The sequence below is a fragment of the Heterobasidion irregulare genome (assembly GCF_000320585.1).
Source record: "Heterobasidion irregulare TC 32-1 unplaced genomic scaffold scaffold_12, whole genome shotgun sequence".
NCBI lineage: Eukaryota > Fungi > Basidiomycota > Agaricomycetes > Russulales > Bondarzewiaceae > Heterobasidion > Heterobasidion irregulare.
The window spans coordinates 1,066,100-1,083,225 of record NW_009258208.1 but is presented as its reverse complement, the minus strand read 5'-3'; the positions used below and the strand labels follow the sequence as shown (position 1 = coordinate 1,083,225).

General features: G+C 55.0%; 4 protein-coding genes across 4 annotated transcripts; 3 read left to right on the top strand and 1 right to left on the bottom strand.

Moving 5' to 3' along the window:
- Nucleotides 1–1,896: 1,896 nt before the first annotated feature.
- Nucleotides 1,897–2,739, top strand: HETIRDRAFT_119272 (uncharacterized protein; the record flags this gene model as incomplete). The annotated part of the gene is made up of 4 exons (XM_009553945.1): nt 1,897–2,082; nt 2,307–2,475; nt 2,496–2,614; nt 2,650–2,739. The coding sequence occupies 4 exons, from the start codon at nt 1,897–1,899 to the stop codon at nt 2,737–2,739; spliced, it is 564 nt and encodes a 187-aa protein (XP_009552240.1).
- A 4,430-nt stretch (nt 2,740–7,169) lies between these two features.
- Nucleotides 7,170–9,152, bottom strand: HETIRDRAFT_106635 (uncharacterized protein; the record flags this gene model as incomplete). The annotated part of the gene is made up of 8 exons (XM_009553944.1): nt 7,170–7,445; nt 7,592–7,690; nt 7,851–8,141; nt 8,199–8,306; nt 8,361–8,469; nt 8,527–8,558; nt 8,613–8,888; nt 8,925–9,152. 8 exons carry the CDS (start codon nt 9,150–9,152, stop codon nt 7,170–7,172), a joined length of 1,419 nt encoding a protein of 472 aa, XP_009552239.1.
- A 1,270-nt stretch (nt 9,153–10,422) lies between these two features.
- Nucleotides 10,423–14,436, top strand: HETIRDRAFT_152497 (uncharacterized protein; the record flags this gene model as incomplete). The annotated part of the gene is given in 5 exon segments (XM_009553943.1): nt 10,423–10,691; nt 10,711–13,084; nt 13,176–13,237; nt 13,259–13,323; nt 13,356–14,436. The coding sequence occupies 5 exon segments, from the start codon at nt 10,423–10,425 to the stop codon at nt 13,685–13,687; spliced, it is 3,102 nt and encodes a 1,033-aa protein (XP_009552238.1). The 3' UTR covers nt 13,688–14,436.
- On the top strand, nt 14,437–15,161 carry HETIRDRAFT_412263 (uncharacterized protein). The gene has a single exon (XM_009553942.1). It carries the CDS (start codon nt 14,594–14,596, stop codon nt 14,795–14,797), a length of 204 nt encoding a protein of 67 aa, XP_009552237.1. The 5' UTR covers nt 14,437–14,593; the 3' UTR covers nt 14,798–15,161.
- The last annotated feature ends 1,965 nt before the right edge of the window (nt 15,162–17,126 follow it).

Sequence of the window (17,126 nt, the reverse complement as noted above, 5' to 3'; positions counted from 1 at the left end):
TTGGTGACTCTCGAACTGGTAAGATGACATTAGGTCTGTTCGTGCTCTTTCACCGATAGGTCGATCCTAATCTGGTGTTGTCAGTGCCAAATGAGCCCCCCAAATGTGCTTTTCATTACATCTTGTGATCCGGCTCACTGTCCATTGAACTTCGGCGAAACAGCATTTGCAACGACCAAACACTCAACTACTCAATCTTGATGTCAGTGATGTAATAGCAGTTATTGTACCAGGGATCAAGATCTGACCGAGGGGGTATAATTGATATGGACAAGGTCGGTGTGTCCGTAGCTGATTTGAACTCAATTTCTTCTGACTCAACCGGTGTGGATGTGTAGGAAAGGAGGCAATATATTCGACGCCTTTGTCACTAGCTGTAAGCCATGTTGCCATCACAAGTTGCTAGAGGATAGGCCTCCCACAGAGCGCTTCTGTTTTTGCGCATGACTTCGGCCCCGAGCAAGTCCGTGATGACCTGCTAGGACTTGCTTGCTTCCTCCATTCTCCGCTGATCGCCTTTGGTTCAAAACGCGAGGTCATCTAAGCTCTCACGTCAAGCACCAAGCAACCGTATCAGCCGAAACATCCTTGGTCAGTGCGATGATTCACACTGGTTGTCTATGGCAGACGCCACTATCTGAATTGTCCCAATGGCTCTGAGGCGGAGTTGCTCTCGTGCGAGTTATCACCGCAGTGTCCGTACCAGTGTTGATGTTATGGACCACCTCATGTGATTCGTCTTCCATATGGACCGAGATCGTCGATATCTTCACACAACGAAACGCTCACAAAAGCCTGGGCGATTCGTGCGGTATCTTCTTTCCTTGTTCAGTCTGTCCTTTCAAGATCCCGTAACGAGCAAGGGGTACCTCGCGATTCATATATATAGAGCGCCTATGACGCATTTGCAGGTCCGCTGACGTTGAGCCTGCGTAGATATGCATCATCTGGAGCACATCTGCATGACTCAGAAACGAACAAGGAATAAACGAACAAGGTTAGGAGCACGTGTGCTACCCCTTCCAGAGCACTTGCTTATTCAGTGGGGAGCGGTTAATTTCATAGGTCTCGAGACTCTACCAAGGAGCTATGCCTTGAAAGCTGATCTACGTGTCTCTATATATACGAACAGGTTTTGACCGCGTAGGTTGAACGATTCTTGAAGCATCTTCAAAGGAGGCGATGCAATGAATCGATGCGAAAATCTGTTCACGGACTAGCTTCTTTGAAGCGGCTCAGAGATCCCCCATAACTTAAAATCTACAGCGCGTACTCGCAGAAATCCAGGCTCATGGTGTACTGGAGCTGACGATTCCCCTTCGTCGCCTTTGGAGCAGGCGGAAGCTCACACAGCCCATATAAGTGTGAGAGGCCGCAAGAACACTGGACAGCCTTGCACAGTGGAAAAATGCAATCAAGGCATTGAGCAACCCTATTGCGGTGACATCTCAGCGGTCTTCATATCGCTTTCCCGCGAGAAATTCGCATCCGGTATCTCGTTAGGGTGATGTAACTTTTCATCTTACGTAGTTATATGAGCGCGCGAGGTCTTGGTCCAGAGGGGACTCCTAGGTATCCTCGGACATAACGAGACGTGCTGGACCCTGCTGGACCATATCAAATGGTATCTGCGTCTTTAAGCCCCTTCCCCCAGTAGGATTGGGAGGATCGGGGAAGCGACGAGTCACCTAGACCCTGAGGCCTTCAGGCCGTCAGGCCATTGTGCTGGCAGATATGACTTCAAAAATCTTCTTGCCACCGGCAAACATGTCCAGAGAATATAAACTAGAAGAGATATGAAGAAAGTCACACCCTGGCTCAATATACATGTGCGCCTCTGTTATGTGCGTCTCTGCCGATATAAGATTCATTCAATGATATGCGGAGAATGGATCCATGGTCCAGACAAAGAACATACGTGAAATCTCGCACACTATCGAGTCCCTTCTCGTTCTCGACTGCTTCATCCTACAACTGCTGAAAATTTACAACACTCTAGATCTCACCAAAGACGCATCGAAGCGTGAGGAGGCGTCCCAATTCGGTTCTGTAGAGGGATCGAACATACCACGACCGGTAACAGTGAGCGGAGCGAAGAGGGAACCTGAACCATGGATGAGAACATATCTCAGCTGACGAGGCGAAATCTATTCACCCGAGGCGTCGAGCGTCGGTACTCACGCTCCTCATTGACAGGCAGGGTCCAGGCCTAGATTAAATTCGTACAAGCTTGACCCGTTGTGCGTTACGCTTATCCGCGCTGACTCGTGCTCATGCCAGTATCTGCCCTTGCATCAGAGTCTTAGGACAGGGTGAAGAGGTTGGTGAACAACGAGAGCCGCGGCGTTTGGCATCCTGATAAGGACATGCGTGAGCACGCGGCACCCGATGCACCAATTGTGTCGCCTGAAAGAGAAGGCGAAGTATCAAGGCTGGGCTTCTCGAAGTGTCCGCGCGATCTACCTCTGTCAACTGGTATAGACGCAGATGATCAGGTCTGAAGGAAAATGCAACTGTCGCAAAGGCAGTCTCGAACGGATTTTCCAGTGAAAAATCTGTTGCACAGCATAGTATGACACATAGCAAGACCAAAACGCTCGTGATTGAATTTTTTGTAAGGCATTGTTTATTTCTTTTTTCCCTCTGCAGCGGCAGCGCCGGAAGAAGTATGCCCGTCAGTGGCATCGGACGCCCCACAAAATCGGGCACGAATATTTCGTAAAGGCATCGCAAACCTAACACTGACGGACAGACCCACGGACCACGTTCTATTACGTCCGACAGATGAGCTAGAGACTGTGGGATGTGTCGAATTGATCTGAGAGGCGGATGAGAAAAAACACGCAGCTAGGAAGAGTGGGATCAATTGCAGCGAAGTGCGTGCACCATAGAACGGTGATGCTTATAAGGGACCATGCCGGACAAAAATCAGTCAAAATGGCCTTTCTTGATGATAAATTAGTGATTTTTGAGCCAAAGGCAGCTATTTTGAACAATTGTTAGAAATTGTCAGGAATTGTCAGGAATTGTTATCATAAGTCAACAAATCCCAGCCGACACAAACATCTCTCATTATGTATTCCCTCAGATTGTTGGCAATTGTTGGCATTTCTCAAATAATGCTGTATTTCCTCTGTGTTATTTTCACTTGTTCAGAGCTCAACTGTTTGAAATTGTTGGCAATTGTTCACAATTGTTAGCAATCCACATATAAAAATGATTGCTAGCAACTGTTGTCAATTGACAACTTGAATGAGGACAGGAATTGTCAACAAATCTAGCAATTGCCGACAAATCACAACAATTGCCAACAATTGCCAGCTATAGCCAACTAGGCCTATGTTTTGATAATTTTTGTCCGAGAAAACCCTTTATATATGCTCTGATGGTTCTGATGATGCGATGTGGCTGAGTCGCTGGTCACTGTACCTCCAAAGCGACCTTCGAGGTCGCCGTGTACCATGTTGCTTCGCACCGACTGGCAAGGAGCCTCCGCTAACGCGGCGCACACATAGGAGGCCGTGAGAGGCAGCTGGCATCGGACATTCTGGCGCGCGCTGGCGGGGGCTATGGCAAATGCAGAACGGGATATGCTCTTGTCGAATCCAGGTCACTCTGTGTTTGCAGGCCTGGGCGCGGCGGAAATCGAGATCCCTTTTGAGGAAGCGCGGAGTTCTTCAAAGACACGGTCAGCGGACGTGCCGTGGTGGCGCTTAGCGAGCCGGGAGCCGCCCTCCATCCCACACTGAGCTAGCGAGTGCGCGAAGGCTCTCCATGTCGGCATCTCCATCTCCATTCAGGGTCTCCCGGGGGTGCGAGTTTGCTCGCTCTGGCGGAGGGGTTCACACGCGAATGTCGCCGGGCGGGAACGTTTGGTTGCCGAACGTGCGACAGTGGACTTTTGGATGTCGTTGATCTTCGTCGAGTTGGAATCAAAGTTCAGACTTCAGTGTTCAAAGTTTAGAATCCAGCAGGTTTGCCCGTCGGGCTTCAATGATTGGTCGAGTAGAAAAGAGACCGCGATTCGAGTTCCCCACCATGCAAGCGAGACCACGGAGAATAGAATGGATGTCCATAGCTGATACGCTGAGCAAGCACTGAGTACTGAGAGACGACGGACTTGAGGATTCCTAGGCACCGCCACGTCCAAGTGGACGATGGACAAGTCATCCTTCTGCGCCAAAAGCCGAGGTAACGAGTGAGCGTGCGACCTGTTAGAATGCTAGTAGTGTACTACAGCCAGCGTGCATCGCTTGAAGCCTCGAGCAGAAGCCGAGGAGAGGCTACCCATGTGCTAAAAAGGCTATTTAGCTCCACGGGGTCAGGTAGTCAGTGAAGCTCTTTTCCAGTGCTTGATCCCATTGTGAACAACAGTGTTGCGGCATGTGGGAACCTTATCGCTTGAGTCAACAGAACTGAGGACCAAAGATACAGGCGGTCACCGCACGTACCGTCCACCATGTTTTTCCGCGTCAAGGGAGCGCTCAAGGTGTCTCGATGAAACTGCTGGCAATGTTTAAAGAATTTCCAAACATGACGATCTGCGTATGAAGGTGGCAAAGCTGGATTGGGACGGCCAATGAACGCTGGCACAGATAGACTAGTCGGTGAATGGCATCAATGTATCCGCATTCGCAGTACATAGTGCGCCACCTTGGACAAGTCTATTAGACCGGGCTCGAAAGGGGATGGGAGATACTTTTCAAAATCTGGAGACGCCGACAGCGCTGGACTGCAAGAGGTAAGCACACGAACGCGGTATAGCCGCAGACCTGTTCGACTCCAAATCTGTACACAGCGAGCAGTCAAGGGATAGGATCGAGCGCCAGGCGGGAAGAGGCTAAGCTCAAAGGACGGGAGGAAAGGGGGGCAATGGCAATTGCACTCCTGTCCACCTGGGAGGCTCGTTATAAGAGCTCCACTTTCTCGAATGTCGAAAGGAACGGCAGGATATATATGTCCAGAGTGAGGCAGGAGGACGAGGAGAGGGCTTCCCTGTCTCCGCGGCCTGATACTGTCCCAAACTGTGAAGACCATACAAATGTAACAGCATTCATTTGTCGAGCACTTAACTAGACGCAGAAATGAGTGAGTTCGTTCGCTCCAACAGCACTATTATAGCAGCTACTTGGGAAAGAGAAGAGGCATAATGAATAATAAGCAAGGATGGAAGTAGGACCAAGGATTCACCTTTCGTCTATCGACGGGAAGAGAGCGCCCGAGCGAAGGCAGATGTACACTCGACTCTATCAAATGGTCAACGATGACGAACATCCTATATCAGTATGGGCGCCAATTATGTGTTCCAAGCATTCCGATTTCAAAATTGTCAACCGACAGGTTCTCGCTGGTTCTCATCGATTTCATCTTTCGATGGAGGATAACCTCCATCTCCTGTCCCCGCATCGATTCCGAGCGCGCGTACGGGTACAATTACAATTGAGCACCATCGGGTGAAGGGAAGAAGGCGCTTGCAGTTCAAAGTCTCCGCCCTCGGGGGACGCTCGGGGATTGCGAAGTCACGGAATCAAAAGTCGAAGGGTTCGTGCTCCAAGGGTGTAGGGGCCGGCAGTGGGCGAGACAAGGAATATCATATAATGCAATGCAATGGACTGGGATGCGCTGGACCATTGACGAGCGCTCTTGTCCCATTCGGGGCGTCATTACTTGCTTCGTGTCAGGCCTTCTCTACTGCGTACGCGTAAAGAGATGAAGCAAGTTCGTCGGTATTGCGGGCAAGGTTTGTAAATAGTGATCACAGCTGGAACGGCGCCACAGATGCCGAGATGTACCTGCTCATCTGCATCCATTCCGTCGAGGCGATGCTGTGAGGTGATAGACGAAGATAGACGTGGATACGACGGGCTTTCGGTCTGAAGCCCGGGGCGCTTTCCGGAGGAGCATCAGGGTGCCCAGACCGTGGGTGCCGCATCCAGGTGCGCCACCGGATCATCAGTGTGCGGAGGATCTGATTTGGACGTGCCTCATACCGTACACGCTTGCGGCCAGCGTCGACCACGGCTTGTCAAGCGTGTGTTCTAGTCGAAAGCAAGGTCTTCAAGAGTCCAGGGATTGTTCGAGATGGAGCACGACAGATAGACCACGCGCCTCTTCGAGGCGTGAATCGGGGGCGGAGGCAAGGCGCAACGTCCAGAGAAAGCCGGGCTCCCCGGTAAGAAGATGTCACCGTCAACGTTGACGCCCCGATGAAAGTTCCCGTCCGAGCACCAGAGAAGCCAAAGAAATAGTGGAAAGGGGCAAGGGGGCGACTAGGTTGTAGGTTAATAGACGAGATGCATGGAAGTGTGCACGGCGTGCCGTCGCTGTCAGAGTCGGTCTCTGGCAAATGTGCTGTACCATGAGTCCCCGATGTAACACCGGGCTGTGTGTCGCACGGTGTCGCGCGTGAAAGGGAATAGTTATTGATAGGACCGAGACGAATGATCTCGAGTTTCGGAGGAGAGCGTCGGTGCGCGGGACACTCTGATGTGCAGGGTGGCTGTGTCATGTGCGAGCCTGAGTGTGAGTGTGGGCGTGTGAGTATTTCGGGGATCCTCGACGAGGCACAAGTAGAGGCAAAACCCAAAGCTTAAGGGAGAGGCCGGGTGCGCGACGCCGATCGAACGGAGCTGAGTTGGAGGCCGCCATAGCGAGTACGAAAGCCGGACCTCGACCCCAGGCAAGATTGACGAGTACGAATGCGCGCATCCTAGAATCGCCCATAAGGATATAGTGAAGTGAAGCGGGCACGTGCACCGCCCATAGTGGAACGCAAGGAGCCAGAAAGCGCGCTCTGCACTCTAACCCTCACCATCATATACGATACCGAACAGGACCATGTGATACCATTCAATACCGTATCGAAACACATGTTGACCACTCGACCGCCAGCAAGTCAAGATCGAAGCAGCCTTACGGCGTCACCCGATCCTTGCATACGTGCGTGCTTCAACTGCAGCACATTCGTACACGATCTGCGTAGAGTTGATCCATGGTGAGTAGAGACGATCGTGCGCGCATGCCTGTAGCGAGAGGCAGCGAATCCCCGACTACATACCCTGATTTTGGAGGATGCCCGTTCTCTCAAGCCTGACACAGTGAAATGCAAGTAAGCAAGCGCACTCCCCGATAGTGCTCGAGGGTCAAGGAGGCCCTGCCATATCGGCATCTTACCAATTTAGAATCCCGCGATCGGGACTGGCAGGCGACAGCAGTGAAGGTGTACATGGCCAACACTTGAAGGCCAAGATGTCGGGATCAGCGCGAAGGACTAGCGCGATGACACGATGACGGCCGGAATGAGGACTGCGATAGACGGTTTGAGTTTTTGGGTCGTCTGTGCGGGTGTCTGTGCTTGACTCGGACGTGTGTGCTTGTGGGCCGCGCGATGTATGGATGTAGACGTCGGTCCACGAAAGAGTCTCTGACGTCTTGCCAGAGAAGTCCTTGGGCGTGAGCATGATCAACGTACCTGAGGTCGCGGATCGTCGAGTGTTCAGAACGTTCAAACACGGCCATCCGTGCGCTGGCAGGGCGCGCCGCGGCGCAAGAGCACAATGAACCGCAATCCATAATGATGATTGGTACTCACATTCAACTCGTCGGTGCGGGGATGTGCGGAGATAAGTTGCAAGAAACAACGCTCGTCTTGGAGGGTTCGTGCGTCGGCGTCGGCGTCCTCAGCAAGAGCCTAGATGAGCGACGGACGATTACTAGGCACCGCATGCTGCCAGGCAGTGATTGGACAGCAGGGCGGACTGGGCTCGGCATGCGCCGCCTTGGGCGACCAACCCTGAGGCTCGGAGCGGCTCGGGGCGGCTGAGGCGACAGAAGTGGGGCGCCGGACGCACGTGGCGGTACCGATTCGGCTGCTTGGCGGCATCAGCGAGAGCCGACTGGAAGCGACCAGGGTGAGGCGACTGGTGGCAATCTCCGATAATTTTTTGCAGGAGGCTGCGGGTTGCTACAGTAGGGGCTAGTAGGGGCAGGTCAACGAAAAGAAGCGACGACGCGAGCCCTGGCAAGCCCGACGGCGCGGAAGACAAATTTTGAGATGTGTATCGAGGGCGATCGAGGATCGAAAAGCCCTCGACTTCGAAAAAAAAACGCAGTCGGAAGTTGGCCATCAGACATTCGAGGGCCTGGCGTGCTGCATTGCGTCAGCTTCTGTTGGGTGGCAAATCGTGCGGCGGGCAGACTAATTGGTTGATTGGCGGATTGGCTGATTGGATTGGCTGGCTGGTTGGCTGTTTGGAGGCGGTTGGCTCATGTCTATTTTTCTTTTCGAATTCGTGGAGGACCAGAGGCTAGGCCCTCAGACCTGTAGACGGTGTACGTATGTACATGTGTGTAGATCGCACATCATCGTAATACTGGCTCGAGCAGGACTTGTGCCGTGGCGAACACTGAACTGGAAGCAGCAGACGGTGCTCAGAGGATGTGTGCATAGGCGCAGGCGTGCGCTGCCCGCTGAGTGCGCGACCACGTGTTTTCGTGAGGGCTGTTTACTGGTTGCTTGCGACGGACTCTTGCTCGGACTCTGCGCGGGGCACGGAGGCCTACGGAGGCAGCTGAGCAACTCTAAAACCGCACATGTGTCATACGCCACACACCGTCGCGAAGCCGACCTCGGAGTACAAGTGTTCAGCCACGGTCGACCAGGCGGCCGACCCTACTCCAGTGCGCGATATCCATGGCCGGAAACGTACGCGGACGTACGCCCGTACCAAAGCAGACGCGCCGTTGAAAATGCGAGCACGCGTCGACGCGATCAGTCCGATAACTCCACGATCGTAGAGCGGCCCACACGAGCTCTGCGCCGAGTCGGCAGGCCGGGACGCGCTCGGGGTCAGGCCTGCAGACCTGGGGAGGTCGCGTGCGCGCAGCAGCTGACTCGTTCAGAGGCAGTCAGAGGCTCGGGCGACCTGCGGAGGCGGGGTTTCACGTGTGTCGGGATGTCTCAAAGCACCAGTGGGGGTCATAAAGTGCGGGGTGGTGGCTCGTTCGGGAATGCGAGCCTCATGGCGCCGGGACCGACTTTGGGGAGATCGGAGGATGGGGAAATGTACGGTAGTCCGGTGGACGGTCGAGATCTTGAGGACCTGGTCGTCGCCATGCCAGTGCACTATGTCTATGTTAGGGCTGCGGGTCATCGGTCTGTGATTGTATAGAGAGCGTGTTATGTGCGCATGTGCTGGTCCGTGGCACTGCCGGCACAAGCCCACTCGAGGAATCGTGGACGCGTTATGATACGGAGAGCAGAGCGACACCCGCTCGCTCGCTCACTTTGTTTTCCCAGTGGTCGGCAGTCGACCAAAACGGAGGACGCGGAAGACGTCAGCAGTACTGATACAACTGATGGGAGTAAGGAGGCGGTAAGTGAAGATATGATATTTGTGTTCCGGAGTGGCAGACAAGCAGGGTGCTTACGACGAGGGCGCTCGATGGCGTCGGAGGCGTCCGTTGCTAGCTGTCGTTATAGGTGGGAATGCTTAGGCTCGGATTCAAGGGTGAGCTTGATGTGTTGATGTGGACTGGCGGAGGCAGCCGAGGCCATTGATGCACATCAATAAACCCCGCAGACGATCGCCATGAGAATAGAGCAGAGCATAGATCGAGCGTAGTCGGACACCATCGGCACTTCCTTTCGTGTTTGATGCGCGCCATCGGCAGTCTGAAACGGAGGCAAAGGCGAAGGCCCACGTGACTGCGAGTCTCGATGTGAACGACAGGACAAGAGCACGCATAGTAAGAAACCAGAATTGAAGATGTCAAGAGGTGGACGCTGAGTATGGAATGGTTTGCAGCTGGGAGCAAACCTCTGCTTTTGAAACGAAGACTAGAATGGGTTGACAGTCGGAAACAATTGAACAGCGGAGAGCAGTGCAGTACAAGTTTGGTTGCGTGGATAGGCAGGCGGGATGGAAGACATAAGTGTATATCGGGGCAAACGCGTGAGGACGAGGATGGCTAGGGCCAGAGCTAGAGCCAGAGCCAAAGCAAGAACTACAGCAAGGTTGAGGTTGATGAAAGGCGCGAGGCGCCACGGCGCTCGACATTGAAATGAAATGCAGCAGACGCGCTTAACCCAAGAAGGATGGAATGAAGAAAGTGAGATAGAAGTGAGATGGACAGAAGGCAGCGAAGAAAGAAAGAAAGGTTCGGAGATGAGATGCGGAGAAGGCGGAAGGACGTGCAGGCGCTGTGAGAAATGAAAGAAGGGACCGCCCGGGTGCATTGCACTCGTGCACGCGTACGTAACGTGCTTGGACTTGGGCGATGGCAAGCAAAACGTGGGCATCGGCTGGGGTTGGTTGAGAATGCAGTCGTGAGATGTATACATGAGACTCATATTGTACAATGCAGGGCAGAGGTGGATGGAATTGAACGTCCAATGTGGCACATGCACGCGTCGAACTGGACATGGATGCTCGTTCGGACGGAAGGATGGCTCGGAAAGGACCAGAGCTCGAGCGCCAAGCTGGAGTGCGGACGGTGAAATGGCGCGGATGGATCGGGGGGAGAGGTGGTGCGAACGCGGATGCACATAGCGAGGTGGAGAGATGGAGTTGGCAGGGAGATGCGAGGGAGTGCGGCGGGTGGGAGGAGAGCGCTGCCAAGGCTCTCGCGGGCCAGGACAATGGGCCGTCGACAATGGGCGACCGGCAATGCGGCGGAGTCCGCGGCCCATTGTGCATGGACGCCGGGCAGTTGCGAGGGTTGGGGTTACGTCAAAGAACGCGCTGCCCCGATTTGGGATATACATAAACCAGTCGCCCGTCTGCCCTGCCCTCCTCCGCTGCGTCCCACCATGCCTCCCTCCATCGCGCACTCCCTCAACGACCCCGACCCCGACGACGTTGTCGACGACTTCCTCCTCTCCCACTCAGACGCACGCGTCCATCGCTGGCTCGCATCCCAGTACCACCTCTCCCCCCTCCGTCCCGACGCCGCCGCAGAACATCTCGCACACGCCTATGCTCACCACGCACCCCTCCGCGACTCCAAAATCCTCCCCGACGACAACCTCGACGACCCCTTCTCTCTCCCACATTCCCGCGAGAACCTCTCCCACGACATCGCGTGTGACCCATACGCTTTCTTCGCCCCTCCCGTCGCCCCGCTCCCCCAGGAGCTCGACGACCCGCTCTCGGACGCCGAACATGACGCTCTCGACGATCTTGTTCGCGAGATGAACAGCTGGCGTGTCCCTGCCTCTCCGAACCCTCATCTCGTTCCCGCCACGCGCTCTCGAGCGCCGTCTACCTCGGTCCAATCTGACCGTGACAAGGTTTGTGTGTTCGTCTGCACCCCGCCCACGATCAATCACCTCTTTTCTCGACAGCCGTTACCCGCCGTACCCTCCCTTCCGCCGGGAGCCCTGTCCACCGCGTACACGTCCTCTGTCCCGTCCTCCCCCACTTCCGCACTCTTCTCCTCTCCGCCGTCATCCCCTCACGCTCGCACACCAGCTCTCCCCCTCCCGCCTTCTCCCCCTCTTGCCCGTCGGCCTTCTCTTCAGAGACCCGACCATGACAGCCCCGCCGCATCCCCGCGCCGCCCTACACTCACCCTTACACCCGCCGCGTCGTACGCTTCTCTGCGCTCGCGCGCGCGTTCTTCCCGTTTTCCCTCCATCTCCACAACCTTGTCCATCCCTATCGGCTCTGACAACTCACCTCCGCACGCGACGACCCCAGGTCTCTCGCACGCTGCGTCCAACGCGAGCATTCGTCACGCGATCTACATTCCGGACCCCACAACCGTGACCCCCGTGACCCCGACGACCCCGACCCCGACGATCAGCGACAGGACCCCGCCTCTTACCAATGCCTCCTCCTTCGCGTCCTCTGTCGACGCGCCCAATCCGCTTGCGCTCGGCTCGCAGTTGCACCTCGCGCCTTATCCTCTCGAGGCGAGAGAGGGGAACAGGCTGAGCGTATATCCCAGCGGAGGCGCTGGCGCATTCGAGGCGTCTAGATGGAGCATTGCAACTTCCGCGAACGGCGGAGCGGCCGGAGGAGGTTCGAGCGCTGCGGACCCGCCGAAGAGTCCGTCGATACGGAAGCGAATTCTATCCTCCCTTGGCCTCGGCCCTGGCGTCAAGTCCACGGCATCTTCGACGACGTTGGGCGACTCACTTGCGTCGCCGAGGAAAAGCGAGAGCGGGGGCAGGACCAGGAAGGTCAGCGAGAGTGGCAGTTGGCGCGAGAGCGAGAAGGAGAGGGAAAGCCGAAGTCCCACACAGCGCTCGAAGAAGCGCAGCTCGGCGTGGTCCAGACGGCGCGCGTCGCCGCCCCCGCCGCTGCCGACGACCCCGATGTCGTCCACCATGTCAGTCCCGATGTCGCCCATGTCGATGATCACGTCGATGCCCAGTCCTGGGTTGTCCGCCACGTACTCTGGCAACTACGCGGGCTCCTATGTGAGCTCGTACGCGTATTCCGGCTCTTTTGGCGGCTCGCCGACGCCATCGACGCTACTATCGCCGTTGCCTTCCATTCGGGAGCCTATTACGCCGACCTTGACGCCCACCCCGAGCCCGAGCGCTATGGAGCTCGAGTTTGGGGTGTTGGTGGAAGCTCCGGAGGGACATCCGAATGACAATCGGAACGGGGAGGGGCAAGACACGGTGACGAGGCTTTCGTACGAGAAGCAGAAAGCAGCCGAGAAGGAGAGAGAGCGGGCCAAGGATGCGCTCCCTGACGTGAGCGTCACGTCGACGCCGAGGAAGCGAAACCGCCTATCTTGGGTTCCCCCTCGACGCTCCAACGCAGGGTCGACCACGGGGAGCACCGCAGGCACAGGCACTGCATTGTCGAACCTCCATCTTGGTGCTGGTCTCGGAAGCCTCACGCTGTCGAGCCTCGCAGGAGGGCGAAACAAAGGTGCGCGCGCACGCTCAAACTCCGGTTCTGCCACTGGCTCTGTATGGAGCGCTGGGCGGAGTAGTATCGGGCTTGGGAGAAGTAAAGTTCGTGGTATTGGAGGGAGCAGTGGGAAGAGGTTGGTGGTCAACGGACTGGGGAAGGATGATGCGCGGGGGGAGGCGGCGGTGAAGGCATGGTGTGAAAGTTTTGGGGAGGTGAGGGGCGTTGAAAGGCGTGAGGCAGATGGAGCGCTCGTTGTGAGATGGCGCAGCGATAGCGTGGCTGATTCGGTGCGTATCTGGATAGGGCGTTGTAGTGATGGAGATATGGCAGCTGACTTTGCTCGTGTTTTTCTTTTCTGCGCATAGGTGTGTCGATTGCACGCGCAGGTGTATATACAGGGCGTTGGTAGCGTTGCATTGTCGTGGATCGACGGCAAGCGCAAGTACTGAGCGTGTGCTTGCGTAACCTGAGCGCACTTTGCAGCACTCGCTGAGGCCGACGGGTCCCGGTTCCGGGTGACTCTACTCGGTACCTTCCAGCTTTCCTTGCGCCCTGCGGCCCGTCGACTCGACTTGGCCCCCGATCTCGATCAAGTCGCTCGCTCTACCCTGTGCAGTGCCGCTAGCGCGCTCTATCGCCGCCCCGCCTCGCCTCATATCACATCGTCCACCTGCCCCATATTTCGACTCTGCCCTCGCGCACACGTACATACGATGCACATACTCGCACGACCTCCGCCTATCTATTCGATCGGCGACCTTTGTACAAACAGACTAGCCCCCTTGGGTCCTGCGCTCAGCGCCTCAGCCGTCTAGGAATGGACGGGACCCCCTTGTCCATAGTGTACTTCATGTCCTCCCCATCCCGTCACGACCCACCCACGCCCAGCATTCCTAGACCTCACTTCAAACCCAGCACCCCCGCGCGTCGCGGGATTATGCATTCATTGTACACGCCCCGGAGCCCTCTCTCTGAAGGGCTGTTCTTAGAGTTTCTCGCACCTTGTTGTTTTGGCCCTCTGTTTCCGTCCTCTGTTCTGGATGTGTACTATCGCTGACGGCAGCGGCGGCGGCGGCTAACGAGTCGTCGCCATCTAGCCCGAAGCCTAATCCCCAGCCGATCCAATTCGGTGTCCCTTCATTTTCCCGCCTGCTCTCGCCTCCTCAGGCGTGTTCTTGCGCGCGCGTCCGCGTCCCTCCTATCTGTGCTTCCGTTGCGATCCCGCTCGCAATGCCCGCGTCGTCGTGTATGTGACTGTATGTGTCTATCTCTGTAATCTCTGTCTCCCCACCCCCTTTGGCGTGTGTATCTCGGACTGTGTCTGTATCTTTGTGTTGGGATGCTCGCGCTCTTTTCGTGTGGTTATCTTGTTCTGCATATTCTGCATTTGTATATCACACCCCATTTGTCGCATCCCATCGCACCCCACCATCGCATTGTGTAACCCCGTATCATACTGTCGCATCCAACTCGCACGCACGCTCGCTACTCGACACTCGTTGCCTTTTCTTTTTTTGCCCTTCTCTCCTTCCACTCTTACCTTTGGTAAATTGTGGGCCTGGACTTGGACTTGGACTTGCCATATTTCCCCCTCGTCGCTCGTTCTGGTCTGGATCGTTTCGCACTGAACTCTTCACACTCTTTTTCTGTTTTTACTGTCTCTGTCTCTGTCGCATTCGTCGCATCCACCACACTCCGCATCCCCACTGTCTTCTACATACATGCAGCACACATGGCTCAATCAACATACGGCGCGTGCGGACATCATTCCCGGCGCCATCCCTTCGACCTATTCTTCTTCCTTGGGCCTTCGCGAGCACTCCCTCATCTATTCTTCACGGACGCATACACACTCGTCGGGTGACGTGGCGACCCTTCTCCGGACAGGCCACCCTTACCCTTCTACTTCCAAAATTTCGGCCTGAGCGCCCATCGGGACACCTTCCACACCTCCGTTCGAGGTGCCGAATCGTCTTCCCTATTTCGACACTCCTACATAGGATCATCCCCACAAAAAGTATTCACGCTCAAAAGACGCGCCCCGCGCGCAGGTTCATCGCGCGTGCCCCGCGTCGATCACGCTTCGGCTCTATTTTCTCGAAGACCAGCTCTCCTTTTTCTTTCTTTTCGTTGACCTCGCGGTGATCGTGACGTCGACGTCGTGGTGGGATTCTGGTTTTTAGGATTCGGGTGTGGTGTGGTCTTTTTCTTTATTGTAGCTAATTGTATACGTAGTTTATGTTCGGCGTATGTCTTGGTTGAAATATATAGATTTCTGTTTTTCTGTCCATCAGCGCGAGTTGGGATCTCTGCCAAACACCTTAAAAGCGGGAACGGAATGAGGACGGCAAATGCCGCTTTGACCTCGCTTGCTCTCCGTCATGACCGGATATCAGCCTGTGCTTGATATCAGCGGGTATCCCTACTTTCCTGCATTCCGAGACAAACGTTTCAGGCATTGTGGTAGAGAGGATCGAGGCAAATCGAATCAGAAATGGCTTCCTTTCGAGGGTTGATACCGCCACGCCCGTTGTGTATGGGTGATGATCCATAGTGACAAGTACGTATGGGGTTTTGCAGTGCTCAGCTCTCAGCGGATACCTGACCTCTATGCATGCTTGCTTCCGTCGAGAATCGAGTCCATTGCTCGAAAAATTACAAATTAGCTTGTACCGGTGCGTCTCCTTGATTATTCGGCCTGTAACGTCGATACTCACCAAAGCCCCAGTGAACACATTCTTTACAATTGAATGAACTCGCTTTTCGACGGCTTCCATGTCAAATTATGCCTGGTCTGAACCCCCCCTTTGTGCCGGTTTGCTATCGTCGCGATGTGAGTCGTGTTTCTCGAGAGAACGAGCAAGCCACACGCACACGCCGATTCCTGGAATACGAAGCATACGGCTGGGTCGCGCGACCGTCGCTCGCTATGTATTCCTCTGCAGGATACATACCACGTCGGCTCGACCTGAATTCCGCATAATTCAGGAACGCACGGAACCGCAAGGAACTTTGGAAGACGCCCGGGGGGGCTGACGAGCCTTCTGTCATTATGTTTAAACTTTGATCCTTTCTGGTGAACGATGAACGTCGAGCGCGGACCTTCTCGGTTCTTCTTCTATGGCAGGACTTAGACCGTGTGGTGTCTTGTGGACCGTGTCTCACGGCTGCTTGAAACATGATATATTTGGATGCCAAAGCCCTACTCTTGAAGATATTTCTGTTCATTTGTGGTGGTCTGGCCTGTGCCAGGCTATATGGTTGTCTCTCTAATCACATTCCACCAGTGTGGTTTGCGTAGGTCTGTGTGGATGCGGACAGAGGATCGGTATGGATTTCCCTCTTCTGGTGGTGTCTCATGGCCCATATTGCGTTCACATGTCACCAACAGCCTAGGCAGGTCAAGACAGATCACTGCTCTCTTTGGGCATCATCACTTGTCCACTAAATAGCACCTGTCGATTGTTTTCGCATTCGAAACACGACGTTTCCGGGTCCGCATGACATGTGCCGTATGCCCGCTACAAGTCAATCGTTCTCACCCTCCCCACGAGAACAGAACCACGTTTTCGGTTCGACTTCCCTGCCTGGGCCGTTCCCAGCCACGCAACCCCCGTGCGCGGGCCTCCGTTCTCCCACTGCTTCTCACCAGGGGGAAGGGGCCTGGTCGTCACAATACCATCGGGAGGACAGCCGTCCCTATGCAAGAAGGCTATGGCCCCACATCGACAGGCCACGCGGTGCGATGTCTTTAGCATGTTTCTCCCCAGCTATCTTCTCATGCCAGGCGCAGGCCCCTCCATTTGTTGCCATCAGTATCAAACAGGCTATGAACTTGCAACTCGCGCGGATTTGGGGTCAAGCGTTCTCAAGATACCGGCATATTGTATCTTGGGCGTTCGACGGAAACAGTCATTCAAAAATAGCGTGATCGCATTGTCACCTTGGCTGGACCACAATAATCACATATCGTCCACTCGTAGGCAATGGGTTTTCCGTCTCACTAGTATGCACCCACTGATGTACACATTGCATAGAACCTGCTTCAGGACTTGGACAGTGTGCGTCGTGATTCTGTCTTTTCGCCCAAATGGGAAACAGATTTTATTGTATGTCCATACGCTTCTCTCATAACTGCTCCTCCGGCTTTCTCGCATAATTCAATCGTCGACGCGCTATGGCCTTCTTAGATATGGTGATATATAGCTGCTGTAGGCTTGCTGCGCGCTGAGATTCCGCGATGCGTAGGCTCAA

Bases quoted from the DNA above. Each gene is read 5' to 3' on its own strand.
- HETIRDRAFT_412263 (XM_009553942.1), top strand. From the start codon at position 14,594: ATGCAGCACACATGGCTCAATCAACATACGGCGCGTGCGGACATCATT.